Source organism: Papilio polytes, unplaced genomic scaffold, assembly GCF_000836215.1.
Source record: "Papilio polytes unplaced genomic scaffold, Ppol_1.0 DF821733.1, whole genome shotgun sequence".
NCBI lineage: Eukaryota > Metazoa > Arthropoda > Insecta > Lepidoptera > Papilionidae > Papilio > Papilio polytes.
Window position 1 is genome coordinate 1,347,162 of NW_013527471.1, and position 24,686 is coordinate 1,371,847.

Here is a 24,686-nt window from a genome sequence, read left to right on the forward strand (position 1 = left end):
CTGTTTTCTGTGCGGTCGTGGTATTACACCGGGCGAGCCAACCCATTCGTGCAAAGATGTTAAAGCGGGCTCTACCACTGTAGTGTTCACAATCTGCCGGTTAATTGACCAATTAGAACGCTACTGACTTACTGTCCTGATCAAGTGTAATCCGCGCATAACTGAATTGTCACTGTCATTAAGATTATGTTAATGTTATTAACTTACCCTCCTACCGAACTTATCCACCATGAAAGCGCAAAGCACGCTTGCCAAAAGGTACGTTACAGCTAAAAGAACAGAGCACAGATTGGGTTGCATCGTTGGTACGGCTTCCTTGAACAGCGGCTCNGCGTACACTTGCAGCACAATGGAGCCCATCAATATCGTCACTGACATCACTATCAGCACTGACACCATGGCTCGCTGGGACGACTCCGATTTCACTGAAATAGCAAACATCTTCTAGCAAAGGGAACGGAATAAATGGAAAATATTATTCAACAGATTTTTTGCTAAATTAGATATTAGCTAGAAATCGTTCGAAACTCCCGCTTGAGTTTAATTTGCAGCAAATTACGTTTAAAAAACGAATTGTATACTTACTTAAAAATTTCCATTGTGATTCACTTCTTGTGGGCATTTCATTCTGATTCTCTATAAGTTCTTTTGTTGCATTTGGATCTGAAAATAGATAGCAATTTAGTAATTGCACCCTACACAGTATTAAAAGATTTAAATTCTTTGTTTATTTGATTTTGGTTTAATACAGTTTGACATCCGTAAGCAGTTATATCTGGGACATAAACATTGCATTGTAATGTGCTTTGCTCAACCTGTTTGTCTCCATAAAGGTTAATAACTGACAATCTCCTCATAATGACAAATAAAAAATAATCTAATGCCTCTTGTTATTCATATTCAAATAGAGAAGTCGCGTCATAATCTAGTCAATAAATCTACAGATCACAATCGACGAAAAAATCCGATAGTACTGATCTACCGCAACAATTCCTTTGCAAAGTGACTTACCATTTTCACCTTGCAGTATCTTGTCTATTCTTGGATCCATCTGCAGTTTAATCTTAGTTATCTCGACTTCCACCTCCTTAGCGGTGGAGGGCACACGTCTATAGAATGACAAAGACTCCGCGGCCTCCTGCACGAATACATTACGTATTCACTAAGCAATAAACGTGAATTAACTGTACTTATAATATTCTATTTTAAAATACTCGTTTGCATTGCATTGTTCATATTATTGAGACTAGAAAAGTATATGAATCCTTCAGTAGTATGATTTGTTTCAGATTTTATCTTTATCAATGTAAAAAACATTATTTGAGACACACAACATTGTTTTTTAAGTCATTTTATCAACTTTAATCTCAATAATTACTCTCTTGTCTATACTATTATAATAAAGCGTAAACACACACTTCTTTGTTGCCTAAGATGTCAGCAATTACAGCATGTTTTTTTTTTAATAAAAAGCCCTACACTTACTTCACGCTTTAGGCTATATATTTTAACGCCATTAAACTTACGAGGTAAATATTTAGGATAAAAACCCTAATGTGGGAAAGAGACCATTCGTTGTTGCCAACATCAAGGAAGTACGAGGAAGTAAGACAAATGTAAACAATAAAATAAAGTTTTTATAATTTCATGCGGGTGAAGCCGCACGGGAACAGCTAGTTCTTATATATTTCACAACAGTATTAATATCTCAAGCATAGAAAACAACTAAGAAGCATACACACCTTATCTTTCCCAATCTGGATCAGATAAACTGGCGATTCCTTCAAAAATGTCAACATCACCATATACATGATCGACATAGCGAGATGAACGTATGCCACTTGGTGATAACTGAGCTGACCTCCTATAGCGTAGGAGAAGAGAAGACCTACGAAGTACCCGGATACCGTGGTTGATGTCAGAGCTCCCCTAATAGAGTCCTGAGCTATCTCTGAGATGTAGACTGAGGAGACTGCCTGCCCCGCGGCGCCGACACCGCCTAGAGCCACCGCAAATATGATCAGTGGCGGCCATCTAGCCACTGATATAATACCCCAAGATATCTTAAATTACAGACAAAAATAATACGTTAAAACATCATGGAAGGAGACGAACAAAATAAGAAATAAACTTGAGTTGTTATATCTCAGAAATTTTAAATTTTAAATTAACATAAAAAAATGTAGAAAATCCTGACAGAAACTAACAACACAATTATCTCTAAATTTAATTATTCTGTCATACTCACAACAAAAGGTAATCCATACATAATAGCAGCATATTTCCTCCCGAATTTATTGACGGCGTACCCGCAAAATGGTGTGGCCATGAGTCCTCCAACATTCGTTAGACTGCCTAGTAATGACACCTCCATAGTGGACATGGGCGCGGACAACACAGTTGCGTTTGATTGGAACATCTCCAAGGTATAAGATGGCCAACCGTAGATTAAACCCGTTAGACTTGTCAGGTACGCAACTGTAAGTAAACAGTATGATTTAAATAATAGTTATGAAGCTATCAGAATGTTACAATAACTATTTCTGTTGTCTACTCTTTCCGCTCTAATTTTAGTTTAATAAAATAGTTTAATGTCAATAACTTAGCAATTTCTTGTAACAAAATAATTGCTATTGTATATGTAAGGCGTCGTAAATTAAACTTTTTTAAATAACCCCTGTCGCTAATATAATTTTTACTTTTTTAAATACAAAGTCTTCTATATTTAAACACTGCTGCACCGTTGTAGGTCCATTACTGCATATAAACAACAATAGTCTATTAATTTCTGGAAAACAACAGCATAGTTCTTCTACGTCTTATCAATGACTCGAGAGGATAAGTGCAAGAGTCAAATACATAACAATGGCACAGTATAACACCTTATATGACTAAAACATTAATTATAAATAAACTGTTATTTCGTCTTGAAGATAATAAGTTGATATCTAGAATTATATAGGTGAAATATTTTTGGAAAAACATCTCTCTCATAGATGGCGCTTTTGAGTTGCAAACCGTATTTTTGCGTTATTTTATATGGAACTAGCTTTCAACCGCGACTGTGTCAGCGTGAAATTGAAAAAAAACAAAAGCAAGTAGCCTATGTTTTCTTCCAGACTATCCTCTACATCCATGCCAAATTTCATCGAGATCTTTTCAGCAGTTTAGGCTACAAAATCTAACAAACATCCATCCATCTAAACTTTCGCATTTATAATATTAGTAAGACGGAATGTAACTTAATAGCTATTAAATTATTGAATTCATTCTATTAGTATATGGCAAAAGCAATGAGTATGTTTTCTTTGTTTATTTACACTTTATGACATCATTTTGTCATCTCACCAGTGTTTTTTATGATGGGTTAAAAATGATTTAGGAAGTGTATCGCATCATTTGCGACAATTCGGAAGGTCGATACTTTTTTGTGATATACATTTTTCGCTCTATGTCTTGCACTAATATGAAAAATAAGAATTCATAAAACATTTTAAAATAAACACTTTAACCCTTATTCTTTGAAAAAACTTAATTTATTTCTGTTTACGAATACTTACTGCTGAGTTAATTTGATTTTTTTAATAAAAATATTCTATGTTACTTACGCATTACGCATAACTATAATAATAACAATAATATAGCCTTTTATTCTGAAATTAAATTAAATATAGTGACTTATAGTATGTCTCTAATTTCAGCGTGCCTCTTGGCATAGGCCTCCCCCAAACTCTTCCACTGTTTTCTACCCCGCGTAACTCTTCTCCAATGTGGACCGGCAGTCAATTACTACATAAACATTAATAAAAACCAACACACTAACTTGCAAAAGTAGATAATCCTTGCACCAAAAAAGCCGACGGTCTTACTCTATCTTCCCCCATTTTCTATTATCTCTTTCTCCTCCCCGCGTGTACACTCCCACCCATTCGTCCACCCAATGGTACACTGTACACATGTTTTACTACATTGTTATATAAATATCGCTTTACAACGCGGGATTATGTATTAAATTAAGGCAATTTCATACATGTAACAATTCTGTTCTAGTGTATTACACTGTTAGCTTTTTAACTGTTTTGATATTTTCTGTATTCTTAAAAGTTATTTCTTAATCTGTACTATTTTAAATAATATTTATCTTTATTTAAAACAAAAATATTAGGAAACGGAAGGAATGTGAGTGTACATAAACCAGAAAGTGTTAAGATTGAATGTGGATGGCTACAAAGGTAGAGGAAGACCGAAAGTGTGAAAGAGGATTTGCTTAAGAAAGCAGTGGATTCAGATATGACGGCTGATAGAGATGTTTGGAAGAGCAGCACATACTGTGCCGACCCTCCGTAAGGGATAAGTGCAAGTGAATGATGGATGGAATGGTGGGGAGGCTCGAGTCGGGGCTCGAGCCTTATTGCGAGGTTCGAGCTTCGACTCGAGTCCTAAATTTAAGACTCTTCTCACAACACTACTCAGCCCTCAGTCGCCAACAAGTTCAGTGTTTTTCTAGTCGTCACCGCTGTACTTTCGATATCTTTATGTAATGTGGAAAATGTTACTTTACAGATTATTCCATTTAATACAAATTATCTAAATTGGATAAGCTGTATAATAAACTATAATAGTTTTCACAGACTTCATCCGCAGGTAGTTAAAGAAAAACAAAAGTAAGTAGCCCATCTGTTCTTCCACACTATATATACATCTATGCCAAATTTCGACGAGGTCCGATCAGTCGTTTAGAAGGCAAACTCTAACAAACATGTATGTGATTCTCGCATTTATAAAGTAAGAAGTAATCTTGGAATCCAGTCTTAAAATGTATTCATACAAATCAGGTTATTATTTTATGACCTAAATCATAATTAAACTAAACTTATAATACAGGAAAAACTTTACTACAGTTTGAAATTCTTGTGTAAAACTAAATTATTTAAGTGTACGACTGTGCATTTACCCTTCAAATGTAACGTCATAAGAAATTATTGTTAACAATAAATCTCTACAAACAGTAACCAAATGATAATAATTATAGCACTTGACTGTCATAGAGTACAGACAGCAAGACAATGTTTATTAGAAACTTATTTTCTTCACAGAGAATAAATTTGTAAGGAAAAATAAATCTAATTTATGTTAGACGAGGACTACTCTAGCCTCAGACACTTGAATCAAATCAAATGATAATATCACTTCATTATAAGCGTTGATGTAAAAGTTTATACTGATACTGAAAGCTTATTTCTATCGCCGTTTGATAAAGCCGTTATATTTATACTAGCTTTCGCCCGCGACTCCGTCCGCGTGTAATTAAAAAAAACGAAAAGTGAGTGGCATGTGCCCTTCCAGGCTATACTCTACGTCTGTGTCAAATTTCATGGAGATCCGTTCAGCCGTTTAGGCTACAAACGCTAACAAACATCCATCCATCCATCCATCTAAACTTTGGTATTTATAATATTAGTAATGAATAGAAGTAAGAATTGTTTCATTTGTACTCGACATACGACATTTTACACATGTTTTCAAGGTATGACTTTTTTCGTTAGTTTCTTTAGAGCGTGACTACCTTTGACTAAACTATCGCCCGACTGTTGTGCGATTGTCGATTGTTTCACGGTAAATTCAACTGTTTAGTTGCACAATTAAAAATCGAGAAGTGCACCTCCATATAAGCTCATAGCAAACAAAGACAAAACAGTTGGGCGATAGTTTAGTTAAACGTGTCCAAGATTTTACTATGACTTTTTGTTTCTGTTTTAAATAGCTTACATTGGGTTACTTTTTTTGACTTGTCGTTTAATAATTGTGTTACAAAATTAGATCAACTCTCACTTGAAAATAGTATGAACATTTTTTTCACATTCTAAAATTGTCCTAGAGAAGAAGTAAATAAGGCTTAGTTTTCTTTTCTTTTCTTTTCGTTTTTATTTTATTTTTAATTTGCTATCGCTACTTTAGCATTGTGCCAGCGTGGCAGCAAATTTACATTAGGATTTTTCTAAGCCTTCAAGTAAGTCAAAACGATTATCGCAATCAGATTAATTCGAATTGTATGTTTTTGTTTGTGACAAAAATGTTATCTGCCAAGTAATTGAGCCATCTGCAGTATTAAAAGTACATTCATTGCCTATGTATGTGGTATGATTTTTTCATTTATTTTTGTACAAGCTGTCACCCCCGACTTCGCCATCGTCATAAACTATAGCCTATGTTATTTACAGATAAATTATATTTCTAGCGGTGAAAGAATTTTTAAAATCGGCCCAGTAGTTTTTGAGTTATTGCAATATGTACAAAAATACAAATCATTCCTCTTTATAACATTATTTATTTTTGTATTACAAAGGGACGTATGCAGTTGCTTTTGCCCCGTTATTTTTAAATAGTCTTACTTTAATTTATAACAAAAGCATAGCTAAAACGAAAGTTTTATTACTTAGGAATCGATTACATCGTAATTGTTGAAGAAATACATAAAAGGTTATTTCAGTAGCGACACCTATTGGAGCATTTTGGAACTATCTCATTTTATTACTCGATGTCAATATTGAGATGCGTGACAGGCTCACATCACAGATAATAACTTTATGACATGAAATCATTTAGCATAAATCTTAATTAAATAAGGTCTGGCTGCTCGTGTTTGAAATTATTACGAAATGGCCAGAATAGAGCATTGAAATTTTTACTTTATAATACATTTTGTCTAATCAACATAATTTTAATTATATGTGAAACAAGTGTCTCGTTTCTCTAACGATTCTCCAAAGTGTTATTGCTGGTTGCTGAGTTCGAATGAAAACCCAGTGGATTAACAAGTAGGAGAAAAAAATGTAGTATTGGTCCACTGAAATTATTATTTTTTTTAAATGATTTGACGATAAAAGTATGGGAATCACTGGTCTAAGTGTAAGTCCACTTTTCGATATTGCCATAGATAATTTCACAAATACAAGGGTCCGTACGTGAAATAAAAAACACAGATAATTTCGTATTTATTTATTCTTGTATCTTATCTAATATGTACAGTACAAAATATAAATAAAGACCATCTTAATATTGTACATAATGTTTTTGCGAGAAACTTAAATTAATTTGAGAATACACTTCATCCTCAATATATTTTCGCAACTGAATCCTTGGCAGTGATAAATTAGTTAATGTATTTTTGTTGCTTCTTTTATTTACACTGAATACCTTTCTTTGCATTCTTATTTTCTATGTTTAATTGATAACATTACGCATTGCATCATCGCATTTAGAGTATTTGAGACAGTAAATAAAATACTGAAGAATTCAACATCGTATACGTCTATGAAAATTTCATAGATCCTCGAGACCTTTGCCAGCAAAGTGTCACAGCTAAGCTGCTCATTAAAGACCCTGCTAAAACAAGAAGACTGCCCCACATCGCCGCTGCAGGAGAGATGCAGAACCCAGAATTGTCCTGAGGTAAATCTTCCGCAAAAACTACTCGTAATCCTTTACCTATCGACGTCACAGGTTCTACTGTTCTATTCCCAACATGAATCACATCTCGTCGTCTTCTCTTTGGTTCCAGGCTGCCAGGGTTGGGACAAGCTTCACAGTCTGTCTTACACAGTTCAACATCGCATTGGATTATCAAGTCCATTTCATCAGGGAATTTAAAAGCACTAAAGTATGCGTATGCAATTATTGAAGCCCCGGTATTACCTGTGTCTCTCGTCTTTTGGAAGGATCCGAAGAGTTTAGGTTTGAGAACACAGCCATTACTGTCAGTCAGTGGTACGACATGACGGCTTCCAGAATCCCGAGCGACACATTCTCTGACGAGAATATCGAAACCAGCATCTCCTGTTACAGAAACAACTAGAGTCATTGTCTCTCCAATCTTAATAAGTCCATTGGCTTCTGGTGCGAATGGTCCTTTGCCAGTTTGAATATCCAATCGAGCCATGGCGGTGTCACCGCTGAAGTTACTTATAACTTGGTTCAACATTCCCACGCTAAGAGATGATACTAGCTGCTTCGTCAAATTTCCTTGCCACAAACATCTTACTCTTCGGATCTGATCCCATACTTCTTGAATTCCCACTTCGTTTTGCAAAACTAATACATTTTCTAAATAAGCTTGTCCCTCGTTTTCGAAATCACTAAAGAATCTTGTACCGCACGTGTTCAAGCTGACGGTAAATGAGTATTTAATTTGATTCGAATTTTCCCTTACATACACACATTCAGGATCATTGTAATGATCTTGTGAGTATATGATACCATTGTACTCTTTGTTGAATTCAATATTGATGGTCATCATCTCTTTGCCGCAGTCAACTGTGATAGCGTGGATATGAGGGGGGTGGCGGTCGTCATCATCTGGAGCAGACGGCGCAGTTGTTTGCTCATTGTTGTCAATGTCAGGTTTGGTTGAATCTGTTTGAGCTTCTTCTGGTTGCTGAGGAGTGTTGTAGGGGGGTAAAGTAGTTTCTTCTGGGAAGTATGGCGAAGAAGTGGGTGAACTAGGCTGAGATGGTTGATAGGATGGCTGCTGACTGGGTTGGTACGTTGGTTGACTAGGTTGGTATGTTGGTTGACTCGGTAGATACGTCGGTTGACTCGGTTGGTAAGTAGGTTGGTCCGGTTGGTAGGATGGTTGACTCGGTTGGTAAGAAGGCTGAGTTGGTTGATTTTCTTGAAACGATGGGTCAGTCGATGGGCTACCTTGGTACGGTGGTAAAGATGGTTGGCTAGGTTGGTATGACGGTGAGAAAGGTTGTCCGGCTTGGCTCGATGTAAAAGATGTTTCTGAAGGTTGACTAGGTTGGTACGATGATTGGGTCGGTTGACTAGGTTGAAAACTAGGTTGGAAGGGTTTGCTTGGCAAGTAAGGAGCTTGGCTTGGCTGATAAGGTGCTTGGTCTGATTGGCTGGGTTGATAGGGTGGTTGGCTAGGTGATGGGGAGCTAGGTTGGTAGCCTGGACTCGCTGAAGGGCCCTCATCGTATGCGGGTGTTGGACGAACACCAGCGGGGGGGTACCCAGACGGTGGGAGGTAGGAAGCAGGTTCAAACGGCCTCGGTCTTTCCGGTTTTCCTCCGAAGTATTGACGAGCTGAAATCAGTTGAAAAAATGCATTAAATACCATTGATTATAAGAAACTCTGTTCTTAATTTGTGCTGTTTATAACGTATTATACGTGAATATAGTGTAGATAGGTGTACGTAGTGCTGTTTATGAATTATGTTCTGCAAGTGATAAGCCAGGCGTGATTTAGTGTAACACATTCCAGTGCAGGTCGCAGCTCGTGCACTACCGATGTGCTCTCCGTATACAATCAAGTAAACAATTATTTATAGTTCTTCCTTTATCTGTGACGATAATGTTTTGTTTACACTCCAATAACTACCTATTACCCGCGACTTCGTCTGCATGATAATCATTTTCTCATTCATGTTAGTGATACGTTCAAACAGAAACCTACAAATGTGTATTAGACGAACAAAAATCAATAGCAGAATTTAATTAAATATCTCTTAAACAATAGTATTTCAGACTAACTTAATGAAAGAATCTTTTACTAGAATAAATTTCGAAAGTCGTACGTGTTAGACAGATTTAAAAAATCCTCGTTGAATAATCTAACGGTATCTTTCGGATCTTTTATAACGATAATGTTATGATTGATATCGGACCTTTCCTATTCCTCTGTTGATAAAAGCCTTGTATCCAGTGCAGCAGGTTGTTGACCATCGCGTCTACCTCCGCCTGCTGGCCGGGCTGCAGCTCGGCTGCAAAGCATCTCAGGGTCAGGAATATCATCACCAAGTAAGGAGATTCCATCACCAAGAGATATCTTTTCGGAATATCATACAAGTTTCCTCTCGTTTATTACTAAAGAGCTACTAGATACCATAAAAAAAGGTTGTTAAATTGAAAATGTTTAGATTTATCATCACAATACTACGTTAATCTAACAAGGTAAGTAGAGAAGGTCCGTTGAAGTTATAAAAGAATTTTGTTTCATGCGAAAGATGTTAATAAAATCTTATAAGTATTGTTAAATTCTGACAAAAATTACTACAAAAACGTCTAAATTAAAGGAATGTAAAAGTAATAAATGTTATAAAAATAATGTTATTGATTAATTTAAAATAGTACTTTTTTCTACAGAGATTTCTACAGAAAAGAAACATGCAAAGATTTTTATACCGACTGGAAGAGATTTAAAACTACCATACAGCGACATCTAGCGACGAAAAGAGTATATACAAAACATATTTACAAAATCATTAACGTTGTCTGTTAAACATAATATCTAATTCTATATCATTACTTATTATTTTAACGATTTATTAATTTTAAGTAACACTAAAGTTATACTTTTAATGGATAAGTACGTTAAATAACTAGATTTTCTATCAATTTTTAATTTATAATTAAGAATTAGTTAAGTTTGAAGAGTCATTGTTTTCTATTTAAAAAGCATAGCAATGTCGATTTGTTACTGTTTTGATGACTTTAACAATTATAAGATAATTTTAAATTTTACCGTTAAAAAATCTGAGTACATTTTTCAGTTATCTTATAATTGTTTAATGATTAAAGGAACAAATAGTTTTTTCTGCATAATAACAGATTTCTTTTTAACATTTTTGTTCCTCTAGTTTAGTTGCATTCTGTTTGTGTACGTACCGTTCCTAGATCGTTTTTTTGGTTCTGTAAAATAATAATTGTTTAATAATCTGAATAGAGAAATATGTAAAGTAAAACTTTATAATGTTAAACATTTGTATTAAATGTTTGAATGCAGAGTTAAAATAATTTGATTCTGTATTTAAAAGTCTACTTTATAGGATGCCATCTATTCTAATGAGGTTTCAGAATTTTTTGTACTCTTCAGTATTTGGACGCTAGAGACGAGAAATATAAAAAGATATCTGAACTAAGCCGCTTTTTAATTATCAATTTAAATGATCAGAAACATAAACCTTTAGTAATTTCTTTCTATAAGTCTAATAAAGCGCCCTCCTAAACTAAGCTCCTTCATTAGGTAGAGTCGTGGGTCGTTACTTTGCATTATTATTCTAGAATATTCGACTTACGGAATCTTGAAGCGGTGTCCGCAGCCCCGCTGGCCAGGGTCACCAGCGCGCACAGCGCCACCAAGCACCTCCAGCTCAACATCTGAAATTAAAAAATGAATACCACAATAAGTTGATTGTTATACAATCCATACTTTATGGTTAAGTACGAAACTGCTCAGAGCATTAGTGGAGTCTTTAAATTACCGTACGGCATCAATCAGTACAACACATAAAGTAAGTAGATTATGTCCTTCTAAATATAGACTATGTTTTAAATCTGTGACAAATGTCATAGAGATTCTTGGAGTCGTTTTGGAGATACTTTCTGTTAAGAAGAAAATTAGTACCGTGCTGTAGAATTGGCGCAACTCTAGATTATCGACATAAACGTCACGTCCCTAGCTGACAGCTGTCAATGTCATTTGAAGAATAGGGATATTGGCACGCATTCCTGACGAGATCTCTAGTGCAGTGTTAAATTAATATCCCTAGTAACAATTACATTAATTGTTTAAAACTTCTAACAAACATTCTTCCATCCAACCGCCATTTAAACATTCTCGTCTATACTAATATTATAAAGAAGAAAGATATGTATTTTTTGATTTTGGTATTTATTGATATAACTCAAAAAGTGCTTTGCTGATTTCAGAATTTCTTTCATCATTAAAAAGCTACGTTTTCAGTGAGTAACATAGGCTATATTTTTAATTTAAAGCGGACAAAGTCGCGAGCAACAACTAGTTTATAATACCTATTACTAGATTTGCCCCCGATTCCGTTCCCGTGGAATTAAAAAAAGTAAGTAGTCTATGCTTTTCGTCGGGATCTGTTCAGCCGTTTAGGCGTTAGGCGGCAAAGTCTAACAATCACCCAACCATCCAAGTTTTCGCATTTATAATGTTAATAAGTTAAGGGTAGGCAAAGCATCTGCAATTGCGGATATCTATGAGCAGTGGTCGCTTCACCGCTTTGGCTCTTTCAGGTGGCCGCTTGCTTGTTGCCACTTTATAATATAAAACATACATATTTATAGTAACGATAAGATTTAAACAATTCGTTTATTCCGACGTAACTTGTGAAAATGTAAGATCATATCAGAGCAGTCAACAATATAACATATCTGATAGTCAATAAGAACTGAAGCGACCATGTCAAGGTTGAACATAGCTCGCACGATACCGCGATCAGCGGCTGGGAGTCGATCCCGCGCGACAATGCACAATGCGCACCATCTTGCGTAATAACATAGAGATTATTATGTTAAAAATTAACAAAAAGAACTTGTTAATTTATACATTAGACCAGTGGTTATTATAGTTAAGGCAGTGTGATTCTAAAATAACTGGATCCATTTAAAAAAATATTTCACCGTTAGAAAGCATTATCACTAAATAAAATAGGCTATATTCATTATTAGATTTTTTAATCTTTCCTAATATTATACAGAAGAAAGATTTGGATTTTTGTATGTATTGAAATAACTCAAAAATTACAAGGCCAATTTCAAAGATTCTTGTACTTATATAGGGTAAACTTTTTATTTATTTTTAATTTCACGAGGACGAAGTCGTGAGTAACAGTTAGTTAATAATTAAGTTCTCGTTAGTGTTGATATTAAAAGTCGAGGGTGGATTTAAACTCATATATTTACTTATGTTTTGCATAAGTTGCATACCCTATTGTTGTTAAAACTACAAGTGGTTTTAAGTTGTGATTATGAAAATTCTTGAAACGCAGTATTGAATAACGAGGAAAGCCAACGTATTTCCAATTGTTTGTCAAACATTTTACGTTAGTTATGTATGACTTGTGACATTACTGTTTTAGTTGGAGATGTTACGTGCAACATATTTAAATTATGAAATCTTAGATTTCTAATTCAAGATGTATCAACAAAAATAACATGACGAGATACATTTTGGATATAGACACAAGTGTAGGCTTAATATTTATATCTGTATTTTTGCAAACAGAACTGGAGAAACGGAAATACTTTTTGGCAAATATCTTAAGTGAAAACCCATTAAAGTATGATTTAGGATCTAGGTTTTAAATATGGTACCAAAGTAAGTAACTTTAACAAACATTTAAAATTAGATCACCCATTCAGAACTGAAAGTTAGAGAAACTTAGAACCTTATGTGTTCTTCCAGACTTCTTCTATATCTGTCTCAAATATTGTCGGGATCCGTTAAGTATTGTAGATATATCATAACAATCATTCAAACTGCGCATTATATTACTACTAGCTGTTCGCGTGCGGCTTTATCCGCATGAAATTATGAAAATTTTATATTATTGTTTACTTTTGTCAAATTATCAATAGCAAATGTCAAAATGACATGGCGTGACAAACCTTGGCAATCTTGCTTCCTTGATGTTGGCGGCAACTTATGGTATGTTTCCCCCTAAGTTTAATGACGTGAAAATATATAGCCTAAAGCGTGACGCAAGTGTAGGGCTTTTTATTAATTAAAGAATCATTCAAAAATATGCTGTAGTTGCTGACATCTTAGGCAACAAAGAAGTGTATGTTTACGCTTTATTATAATAGTATGAGTGTACTAGACGATAGATGATAACCATTAAAGGAACTTTAATAAACGTTTGTAGCACGTGTCTCCGGATTACATAAGCGGATGTAAAAACTTAAAATGTTACTATGTTTTATGTAATGTAACAGATGAGCTAACGCACTTTAGTCGCGTGTCAATGCACCTCGCGACCCGCAACCTTTTCACAGACGATGTTACGTCAGAGGTTACAAGAATTCGCGACAAAACACTAATCATCGAACATCGAATCTTTAAAATGAAAAGTTATAAATCACATATTTTAGTAGTATTTTATCCGTACTAGATGTAGCCTGCGACTCTGTCCGGATATAAAAACTTAAGTAACCTACATATGCGTTCTTTCTTTAGGCTACAAACTAACAAACATTTATTAAATTTTCGCAGTTATAATATTAGTAAGAAGTATGAAAACTTACTATTTGAATATTGGAACTGAAATGACAGAACAATATTGAAATACCCAAAGTGGTTTCCGATAGTCATTTATTCCTAACATGTTCGTAACCTTGTTAACTCAAGTCGGAAGGCTTTCGAGGTAAAGCGGTAACAGTGGTAAGCCGTGTCGGAAGCTGGAGAGCTTTCTCTAAGTCACGAAGGCTTTGTTAAATTTGGAACATGTTTCTTGACACATCATGTTTTAAGCTTATGTAATGTTAAGTTAACTCTTTTACGATCAAAACTTTGTTTTTTAACTTTGAAACATTTTGATTTTTTTAATATTTAATGTTCTTAAGATTATTATAAGGTACATTTCCATATTTTTACTAAAAAAATTTCTTGCCCTCTCTTTCCTTATCATCAAAATTTATATCCATTTTGTTTCTTAGGAAAAAAATAACTTTAAAGTACTAAATCTCCCCAATCAAAGTTGACTAAAATCTAGGGTTCCCTATTTATAGATCAAAAAGCTTGTTATTTGATTACATAATGCGTTAACCGCATAGTTACTACATCACAGCGACATAAGGAACACATCCATTGTATCGATTGACGACCGATTGTCCGCTAAAGTTGATTCAGATTGCGAAACTCGCTCGATTACTAGCTCCAGAAATGCACGGGTTAGTTCAGAACGCTTTCTGTTGCCCTGGTAACAAAAATAAATTTTGCTCCTAAATTTTTTTTAAATCCTCGACATTTATTTTTAAGATTTAGGCTAAAATGTTATTTCAGTCTAAAATTTACGAACTTATGCGAACCATTTAAAATATGAAACTAATGTTTATGAACTTTGAGTCTGTTCAAGTGACATTTTGTAATCTCACTAAAAAATGCGAAAGTTAGGATGGATGGATGGATGTTTGTTAGAGTTTGTAGCCTAAACTGCATAACGGAACTCGATGAAATTTGACATAGATATAAGGATAGTCTGGAAGAACACATAGTCTATTTAATTTGTTTTTTTGTTCTAATACCTCGCGGACGTTGTCGTGGTCGGTAGCTAGTCCTAAATAGTTCACAAAATAAACATAGTAGGTAATATAAAATTTCACCTTACTTTTATTTAAAATACTTCATTCAATCGATTGCAAGATATTGGCAAACATTTCAGTACATTGCAAACTGTGTAGGAGGTCTAAAAGTCTAGATTTATCTATTGCCTAACACTACTTTTGTTCGAGGATCCTTGTGTGAGCGCTGTGCAATTATTTCAACTAGTATACTTGCATTTCATTTAAAACATACTTTGCCAAGGTTCTCGTAGTGTTGTAGTCTGTTTATCTCGTCTTTTGTATCTTAACGAACTTGGTATGTGAGAATGTCTACAAATAACTACTAATACTTAGCCCAAATAACCCACAAACTAACAATGCGTTATGCGATGTTATCGGACGCAAGAACAGCAATCTCACGCTCCCAATGCTAACATATTAAATCAATTATGAACTTTATACGAATTGCTTAAGATCGAAAATTTATTAGCAATTTTATTACCACGTGACAATATTGCAATTTAAAAATAGATACACTACACGGGAATTAAACCCCAATCACAATAGCGTTAAAGTCTAAATTAGCATGATTGTTTTAAGTGTAAATTACTAGGATTTCAGGTAAGAATTCCAAGCGCGTTCGTTCGTTCTACTTACACCTCATTGTTCAAATCAAATGACGCGATCAATCATATTGCTTGCAGTTTTTAAATCGTCGAAAGATATTTCAAATTTATGTTACCCTGGTACTTGAATTCTATTAGAATCGATTCTGTGCACTTTATGGTCCCTTAATGTACCCTAAGCATAGCTTTAGTACAAGTATTAATTAAGTTTGTATTTTAAAGTAAATTGATTTTCTTAAATTGGGAATTCAGAGTTTTTTGTGATTGTTATAGAAAAAAGATATTACTGGTATGCGAGAGTAAAAAGTTCGACACCGCGTAGCAGGGAATTTCCCATGTGCTGTGACGTAAATCTGCAATTAACAATATGTAGCACTATTGTGTTATATCTTTGTACAAAGTTGGTAATTTTATTGTTATTACACTTAGAATATTGAATTTATTTGATTAACGGATGGATATTGAAACGACATTTTAAATATTTTAACGTCTGTCAAATTTCAAGCGGCATTTACGAAAAGTGTTTGAGATTCGTTTCAGTTAGTACACCAAAGATTTATTCTAAAGATTCAATTCATTACCGAAAACAAAAGAAAAGCACTAATAATTAAGTACTAGTATTGATTATCTGTGGTTAAAAAGTACATCTCTGTTTTTTTCTAATAAGAAAGAATGACTGTCAGCTAACACACAGTAAAAATGGCTACGGTGTCATAAAATTTAAGTTTGCGAAATATAGAATCCGTTCAAAGGAACTTAGTGAATGTTAAGTTATTACTATCAATCATACAAGTGGATTGCTTATTCGTGATCAAGTATTTATCTATAAATGTTCCATCTTTGGAAATAACAAACCAATTTGCGATATTACGTTTCAATGATCGAAGATTGCACTTTGATTCGAACATTAATAAGAACGTCGGATAAATTGTACATATGAAAATTCGAAAATTCGAAAATCACATTGATACGGCGGGATTTGAACCCAAGAACTGTAGATTACAAGTCAAGTGCTTAAACCACTGAGCCATTGAATCTCTCTTAAATACGCATATTGAAATATACGCTGTCCTTTTGTTAAACGCACTTTTAAACAATAGCACACTAAAATTAGTAGAATCGGTGAGAGCATCGACGGCTCAGGGGTTTAGGCACTGTCTTATAATCTACAGGTCTTGAGTTCAAACCGCCACGTGATTTCCGATTTTCGAATTTCAAATGTACATAATTTTTACCCATTGCTAACATGTCCAACTAAACAACTACTATAGTAATTTCCATAAACAATTTCTTTAAATATTTCACACTAACATCTATGAAAATCACTAACCACGCCTCAATAATTAATGTGCGATTCTCAATAACATATTAGAGAAGAGAAACTCTCTAAGGTCATGGCTAGAAAGTACCTCAGGTATCCTAACTGGTCTTATAGCAAGGTCTAGACTTGGCCTTTAACACTAGATCCTACCTGGTGACAGTAAAGTCACGATTGTCACGAAGATGTTTGATTTCAATTCATCCCTAAATTCTTTTCATTAACTTAAGACAGATCCAAGAAACCTAAACTTCCAGAAACATTAAAATGGTCTCTCTCTAATTTGAGTTGTAAAAGTGAGGTTATGTCATTGTATTTACTAAACATTTTTCTAATTCATAAATGGTCAATTTCATACAAGAAGTTTAATATTTAACTTTGTATAAATTTGACGTAACAGTTTCCTGCATAAATTTTTTCAACGTTAAGTCTTATGTAAGAAAAATCATATAATTACAAGCAATTTCTGCTTTAATTGTATAACGAAATCGCAGTAATGTCTTCTACAGCAATTTGGGATACGTCATTATTCAAAGTGGATAATATAATTTCTCTTACATCATAAGACAATTCGGAAATGTTTAGAAAGGAATTTATTTAAAAAGATCTTTTGTTCATCTTGAAAAATATGGTTGTCTTTTTACTTTATGAAATCTTACGGTTACACTTAATATTATTTATTATGATAGTTTTTTATTATTAAAAAAAAACGCAACAGAAATTGATGTTATCTAACAATCATCCTGATAATCTTTGCCTTTCATCAGGACATTAATGCAATTTTGAACTTTAACGTACTTATAATAAAGGTCATAATAGCATTAAAGGAATATGCTACGATCGCACAAATTACTCGACAATCATTATAATGACACTAACGATTTCCGTTTAAAGGTCGTTACACATCGGTCGATGTTCTAATTTTAAATTTGTGTTCGAATTTCAAAATCCATATTCTGTTTTCAAGAATGTGTTTACATTTTTGAATTCCTTGTTGTATTAAATTATTTATTATCTAAAATAAATAATCAAATAAGTTATTATTTCTTGTAAATGTTACGGTTAATAATACTTATTTTATTAAAAAATCGCTAACTACATTTGTGAAAGTAAAAACTAGAAGTAAATCGTATACGATAAGCCAATTGTTTATTTAAAAAGAAAGCACCGTGAATAATTTCAACAAATATTATTAATTGTAAGTGATGAATGGCGAAAGTAATTAATTGAGAGCGCGCGAAGCGTTAAATTTATAAACGCCTCACTCGGATGCGTTATTTAAATTTGTTTTTGTTTTTAAATTAAGCGTTTAATATTTTTATTAGAAGTTCGTTAGTGTGAACACAGTCTTAGATAGATATTTTATTTAATTAGTAAAAAGTAAAAAACGACTCGATTATTTTAATGTCTAATAGGATTGGTTATTGTTATTTTATACATATTTCTTTCATAGTTCTTTGTTTATGGTATTTTGAAATAAATTATTCTATAAGAATAGAGAATAAAACTGGTGTAAATTGGCTTTTATGTATGTAGGTATGTGATATTCTAGAAAATATATGTTAAGTTACAAAAATAACCAATGTCAATACATAGTATAAAACATAGTCGCTTCCCGCTGTCTGTTTGCTTAGATCTTTAAAACTACTTAATGGATTTGATGCAGCTTTTTATAATGTATAGAAATATTCAAGAGGAAAGTTTACATTAATAAGACATGTATAATATATTAGAGGAATACTGATAATTTTAGACGTTTCTAATTATTCATTCATTCAATACACATTGTCATATCAGCATTTGATGGGCGAAGCCGGGGCTAGTCACTAGGAGCTGTACAAACTATAAAATTGTAGCAAGATATGTCATTAGATGAATATATATTTCCTTTGAATACTTTTGGTAAAAATAAGTATTTTATTTTGAGATACAAATAATAAAATGTTACACGAATGGTATAATGAAAAATTGCTTCATGGATTCAGCGTTAAATTTCACGCAGAATAACTTTATTTCTGCGACATATTTTTAGAGTGTTAAGAAATGTCAAGGCGTCTTCAATTGTTTTATTTTATTACGAAGTGCTATTGTTTGTCATTCTTATTATGTAAGGTTACACAAAGGTAAAGATGGATACTGTAAAAATATACCGTCGTAAGTTTTAATTTATCGCATTAATAAATAAACAATCTTACTAATATTATAAATACGAAAGTTTAGATGGATGTTTGTTAGAGTTTGTAGCCTAAACATCTGAACGGATTTCAATGAAATTTGATACAGAAGTAAAGGATAATATAGAAGAACACATAGGCTACTCACTTTTGTTTTTTATAATTCCACGCGGAAGGAGTCGCGGGTGAAAGCTAGTTTTATTATGTTATTAATAAATTAACTTCAGCTGCATTTTTAAAATCATAATTTAAAAAACATGTTTTGAAATGTTGTTTGTAATATTAAATTGTCCTTATCGATTTTAATGCTTATGTTATTGATTTACTATTAAAGATAATTTATGTTTTCATACAACTTAAACTGTCGCTACCATTTATTTAGCTTTTAAAACATACATTATAAAAGAACTTCAAAGTAATATTTAATTATTGTCTATTCTCAATTAAATGTAAACTCACCTTTGTACAAAAATAATATTATATCACCAGGAGGAACAGAACTATGAAAAAAAGATATAAATGTAGTCACAACACAAAAAAAACACTATGTCAAACTGACAAGAATCCTAAATCCAGTGCTTCTAAAACTTTTCAATACAAATTTAAACTTTATAATATAAGAACTTATAAAAGCTTTGGATGAGCTTTTAACAAATGGCACTTAGTTAAATATTAATTGCATAGTTTAAGGTATTAAAAAGTTTGAGAAGCATTGTACAAGATTCCCAACTGACCCTTTTTTGAAAACGCAACGCGCTGTTTGGTTCAAATATAGAAAGCGAGTGTTCGCGGGCGCTGCGTACTACACGCTTTTAACCTCTCCTAAACCACCACCTCTGTTATATCGTGAACTCTTAACTCGATGACGCAACACACGAGCCGAGGTCACCTTACAATGGACGATGTTTCGCACATTCCGGGGGCGACTGACATCAAATTAATGAAGATTCGTTAATTACGGATAAAAGATAGCTCTAACCCCGGCTTTGCTTGCACAACGTATAACCAGCATTGTACGGACAGACAGTGTTATTTACCAAGTTAGCGTTAAGTTATGTTAAGTAACAAAAGACGAATTTGTTAACGTCTTATCACAGTGTTTTATCTTTACAGCTTAATTGAAACTGTGGTTTCCTTCGAACTTCGACAACAATATGAGTTTCGCAGCCGGCGGATGTCATGAGAAAATGTTAGGAACAAAAAAACAATTAGAAATATGTTGATAAACGATTGTGGTAACTTGTATTTGATGTTACTTGAAGTGCGCAAGTTGTGTTGAAGTCAAAAACTAGATAACATCTTAACTATGATTTACTTAACACTTCGCATGCATATTTCGCTGTCTAGACTTGCAACAAACATAGTGTCTAAAACATCTTGAAACATTCGTAAATAATCACAAGACATTTTTAATGACTTATAATTCATACCAAAAAAAATGAAAGAACGCTATAGTAATCGAAAACCGTAACTATCGCTTAGAGGACTATTAATCCAATTTTCTTTCTTAAAATAATATTGAGATCGATCTATAGATCGATTATTGAATCTATCTTTATTCTATACTAAATTCCCTTTTAATAATTTGAAACAAAATTTACAGTAATCCTTGAATTAATACGCCTGCTTAGTAAAACAATAAAAGTACTTAAAGAAAATTAGTTTTTCATTCATTTGTTTTAATAATATCGTATATATGTAAATAGTAATAATAAATCAGATTGCATCATAAAATACTAAGTGAAGATGCTGAAACCAACTTACAAGCACTCATTAATACGCAATATCATTACTTAGGAGGTTACATCCTTGAAGATTAATTCCAATTTATTCGTATAGATGTCGCTAGTTGACAAGCAATGAACTCAGAGCCTAGGCCATATTCAACCACGCTGTACTGCGGGTTGACTTCACACATATCTTTGAATTTTTACGCAGATATGTACAAGTTGCATCACGATGTTTTCCTTCACCGTAAGAACGTCGAGTAAATTACGTACATATGAAATTTGAAAATTGTAAAACACACTGTTTATGGCGTCCATTGCTTCTGTACCACGATGCGGAATAGATGAGCATCCCTTGTACGCAGGGTGCGAACCAGCCCCAACACCATTCTACAGACTGGATTGTAGATATATTAAACACTGAATAAAGCTGCATGTGGCAATAATTGTATATAACATTTTAGGATAATATTTAGATGTATGTGTGACTAAGATAGGTATTCAGTTTTTTTCTGTTAATAACAAACTGTGGGCAAAAAAGAAGCTCGAAATAAAGGTTATTATTATCTATGTATTATTATTATAGCGGGATTCAAACTTAGGAACTTCAGGTTGCAAGTCAGGAGCTTATCTTCTGCGACCGATTCTTTAATATAGCTACCCTTAGTAATCTGTACTACATATTTTTGATCTGGATTTAATGTCTGTGAGTACAGCAGTTAGGTAATAAACAGTCAATTGGTACATTTTTTTATCTCATTGGAATCGAACCTTGAATCTTGAATATAACACATAACTACTAAACGATAATGTAACTTCAGAGAATTTATGTGTCTTATGCAACTCATTTTACAAGCAAAATGTTGAATTTTATGACTGCTGAAGCAATGGTTTACTTCCGGTATTTTACAAAACTTGTAAAGGAAATAACTGAAAAACATTACAACTGTTCATGAAAAGCTTAAGGAAAAGTTTCAACTATATGTAGCTGCCAATTTATTAAATCAGCCTTTTTACCAAGTAACTAAGCTACAAACATAGCTAGAAGTTTGTAAATTGAGGTTAGATTTTAAAAAGTTTTGTGACGTTTGAAGACCTAATACGCATGATTTCATTCATATTTAATGTACAGTCAGCTGCACAAATGTATATATATTAAAAAAATTAAACACTTGTATAGGCCTTCGGTATTATATACATTTATCCATTAATGAGGTGTATTAATTGTAGGAAGCAAACAGACAGACATTCGCATATATGTTATTGAAACCGAAAGCGTTCACAAGTTTGTGTAGCTTTGTAAATATATACAGTTATGCAGTTGACTGTACAAGGTATTATCATAGAATTTATTATTTATTACGCTCACAGTCACATAAAAACCACCACCATGACAATATTGCGTTCCGTTACATGCAAATAGTCTATTAATTTAACATTTTTACATGATATTAAAATAACCATATTAATTACGAATAAGTACTCTTTAATACGCGAAAATCATAACCGAATGTACGTTATATAATGAACTAGTTGTTCCACTCGACTTTGTCCGCAATAAAATAAAAACTTCGTAACTTATAAGTTCTTCGAGACTTATTCGTTAAGCCGTTTTGGATACGTAGTAACAAATGTCCAAACATTCTCATTTATAATGTAAATAGATTTCTCCTGCGGAACTGTGCGCGTGTAATTAAAACAACAGACTTAGCCTATGTGTTCTTCCAGACTACCTACCATGCCTTTAATCGAGATCCTTTCAGACAGGTTATAAACTCTAACAAACATCCGACTAAACTTTCGCATTTATAATATTACTCATAGTAAGATGAATAATACAAAAGTTAATTTTTAAAATATAACGTAGATTCTAATTATGCCTCAAATTTCTTTGTGTTAGAATTATAAAGGAGAAGTAATGAATTTGCATACATTTGCAATTTCATTTCGTATTGTCGGAATTTTAAATGTTAGTTTAAATACTTCGAAAGTTATGTAATTGGGACGAGTTAGATGTACTATATCCGTTAAGTAATAAGCGAATGTTACTTAGGATTGGTGAACGTTTAAATATTAAAACTACGTACTTTATATTATTTCTAAGTTAATGAATGCGAAATATCTTGAGACTTTGTTGTACAGATGCGTGAAAAAAGATTTTGGAACACTTTTTGTAATTACTACTTCGCCCGCGTGAAATTACAAATATAACTATAACCTATGTTACTCACAAACAAATTACCTTTCTTACAGTGAGAGAATTTTTAAAATCGGCTAAGTTTTTGACTTATTTAAATATATACAAAAATCCAATAATATAAATATTTCCTCTTAATATTAGTATAGATTTTGACGGATTAGTAAATTAAAAAGTTTGGAACTTCTACATTTTAATCTGTTTAGTAATATTCAAATTAAATAAAGCTTTGCCTTCGTGAATATTAGCGAAATAAATTAAAAAATCGAGGCTAAAAAACCTATACTAATAATCGCCTATTAAAAACAGTAAGCTATATCTTATAGTTTTGAAATACAGAATGTTTATTCTGCGACATCATTTTAATATTATCTTAAAAACCAGCAACATTTACATGGCTTATAAAATACTAATTCGTTAAATTTGCATTTATTGTAAATGTTTCTTGAATTAATAGGCATCGGCCTGTGCAAGAATTACGCAAATAAAGAAATATTTTACAATGTTATTTATTATTCATGTAGAACATCCTGTAGATTGCTCGATGGCATATATCATTATTATCCAATACTAACTGTTGCCCGTGACTTTATCAACGCAATGTTAAGATATGTATCTATACTATTATAATAAAGCGTAAACACACACTTCTTTATTGCCTACGATGTCAGCATTTACAGCATATTTTTGAATTATAATTTCTTTAATAAAAAGCCTTTCACTTACGTCACGCTTTAGGCTATATATTTTCACATTATTAAATTTGGGGGTAAATACTTTACAACAAACGATAAAATAAAATTTTCATAATTTTTTGCGGATGAAGTCGCAGGGGAACAGCTAGTATTAAGATAAAAAAGTAGCATATAACATATCCGTCAACTACCCTTCAGTGAAAGTCCGCTCGAAATGAGTACAGCCGTTTCGGAGATTACCCGGAACAAACGCTGCTTTCGGACAGACAAAATTTTTTTAATGGGGTTTTCGTTATCAGCAACGCAAATACGACATCTTCCTGAAATCTGGAATTTTTCTTTTGTGATTACAGACACTCCAATTTTATTATATGTATAGATAGAAGAAAGTAGCAAAGCTTATATTGTTTTTTTTTTCTCTTTAACCTAGGACTTTACTTACTGTTAATCTATGCGTATTTTTGGTATTGTAAATGTAGCGAACGAATTCGTCGGAATAGCAAAGCAACTGCTGCTATCTACATGTAGATATACGTTACCTTTAATCGTCGGAGAAGGGGACGCGCAGATAGATGTTACCTTTATGCGTCGCTTCCTCTGCCAAAACCACGTATCCTGTCCTTTCCTTACAAGAAGACTAGCTTTCGCCCGCGACTCCGTCCGTGTGGCATTAAAAAAACAAAAGCTAGTAGCCTATGTGTTCTTCCAAACTGTCTTCTACATCTATGCCAAATTTAATTGTGATCCGTTCAGCAGTTTAGGCTACAAACTCTAACAAACATCTACCCATCTAAACTTTAGCATTTATAATATTAGTATGATAAAGCACTAAAATTAGGAATCCACGCAAAATGTATAATTTAGTTTAAATGTG

At 33.1% G+C, this 24,686-nt stretch overlaps 2 protein-coding genes across 4 annotated transcripts in view; both read right to left on the bottom strand.

Annotated features, from left to right (window-relative positions):
* The window catches only part of LOC106108253 (facilitated trehalose transporter Tret1-like), a 5,092-nt gene extending 1,147 nt beyond the window's left edge, over positions 1 to 3,945 (bottom strand). The window contains exons 1-6 of the mRNA XM_013289356.1: positions 3,824 to 3,945; positions 2,249 to 2,478; positions 1,743 to 2,063; positions 1,012 to 1,138; positions 586 to 663; positions 208 to 425 (exon numbers count right to left, since the gene is read on the bottom strand). Of these exons, the coding sequence (XP_013144810.1) occupies positions 208 to 425; positions 586 to 663; positions 1,012 to 1,138; positions 1,743 to 2,063; positions 2,249 to 2,478; positions 3,824 to 3,884 (1,035 nt within the window). The 5' untranslated portion in view covers positions 3,885 to 3,945. The remainder of the gene's footprint in view (positions 1 to 207; positions 426 to 585; positions 664 to 1,011; positions 1,139 to 1,742; positions 2,064 to 2,248; positions 2,479 to 3,823) is intronic.
* A 3,091-nt stretch (positions 3,946 to 7,036) lies between these two features.
* LOC106108248 lies at positions 7,037 to 19,996 on the bottom strand. 3 transcript variants are annotated; one of them, XM_013289349.1, is made up of 5 exons: positions 19,928 to 19,996; positions 19,653 to 19,693; positions 11,082 to 11,163; positions 9,672 to 9,767; positions 7,037 to 9,090 (listed from the first exon to the last, which is right to left on the bottom strand). In XM_013289349.1, the coding sequence occupies exons 3-5, from the start codon at positions 11,161 to 11,163 to the stop codon at positions 7,313 to 7,315; spliced, it is 1,956 nt and encodes a 651-aa protein (XP_013144803.1). In that variant the 5' UTR covers positions 19,653 to 19,693; positions 19,928 to 19,996; the 3' UTR covers positions 7,037 to 7,312. The 3 variants fall into 3 exon arrangements, with proteins under 3 accessions (XP_013144803.1, XP_013144804.1, XP_013144805.1); XM_013289350.1 differs by lacking the exon at positions 9,672 to 9,767 and adding an exon at positions 10,672 to 10,695; XM_013289351.1 differs by lacking the exon at positions 9,672 to 9,767.
* Between the last annotated feature and the right edge of the window lie 4,690 nt (positions 19,997 to 24,686).

Bases quoted from the DNA above. Each gene is read 5' to 3' on its own strand.
- LOC106108248 (XM_013289349.1), bottom strand. From the start codon at position 11,163: ATGTTGAGCTGGAGGTGCTTGGTGGCGCTGTGCGCGCTGGTGACCCTG. The intron at 9,768-11,081 runs GTAAGTCGAATA...GATGCTTTGCAG, and splicing joins GGACACCGCTTCAAGATTCC to CCGAGCTGCAGCCCGGCCAG. The intron at 9,091-9,671 runs GTCCGATATCAA...AACTGATTTCAG, and splicing joins TCAACAGAGGAATAGGAAAG to CTCGTCAATACTTCGGAGGA.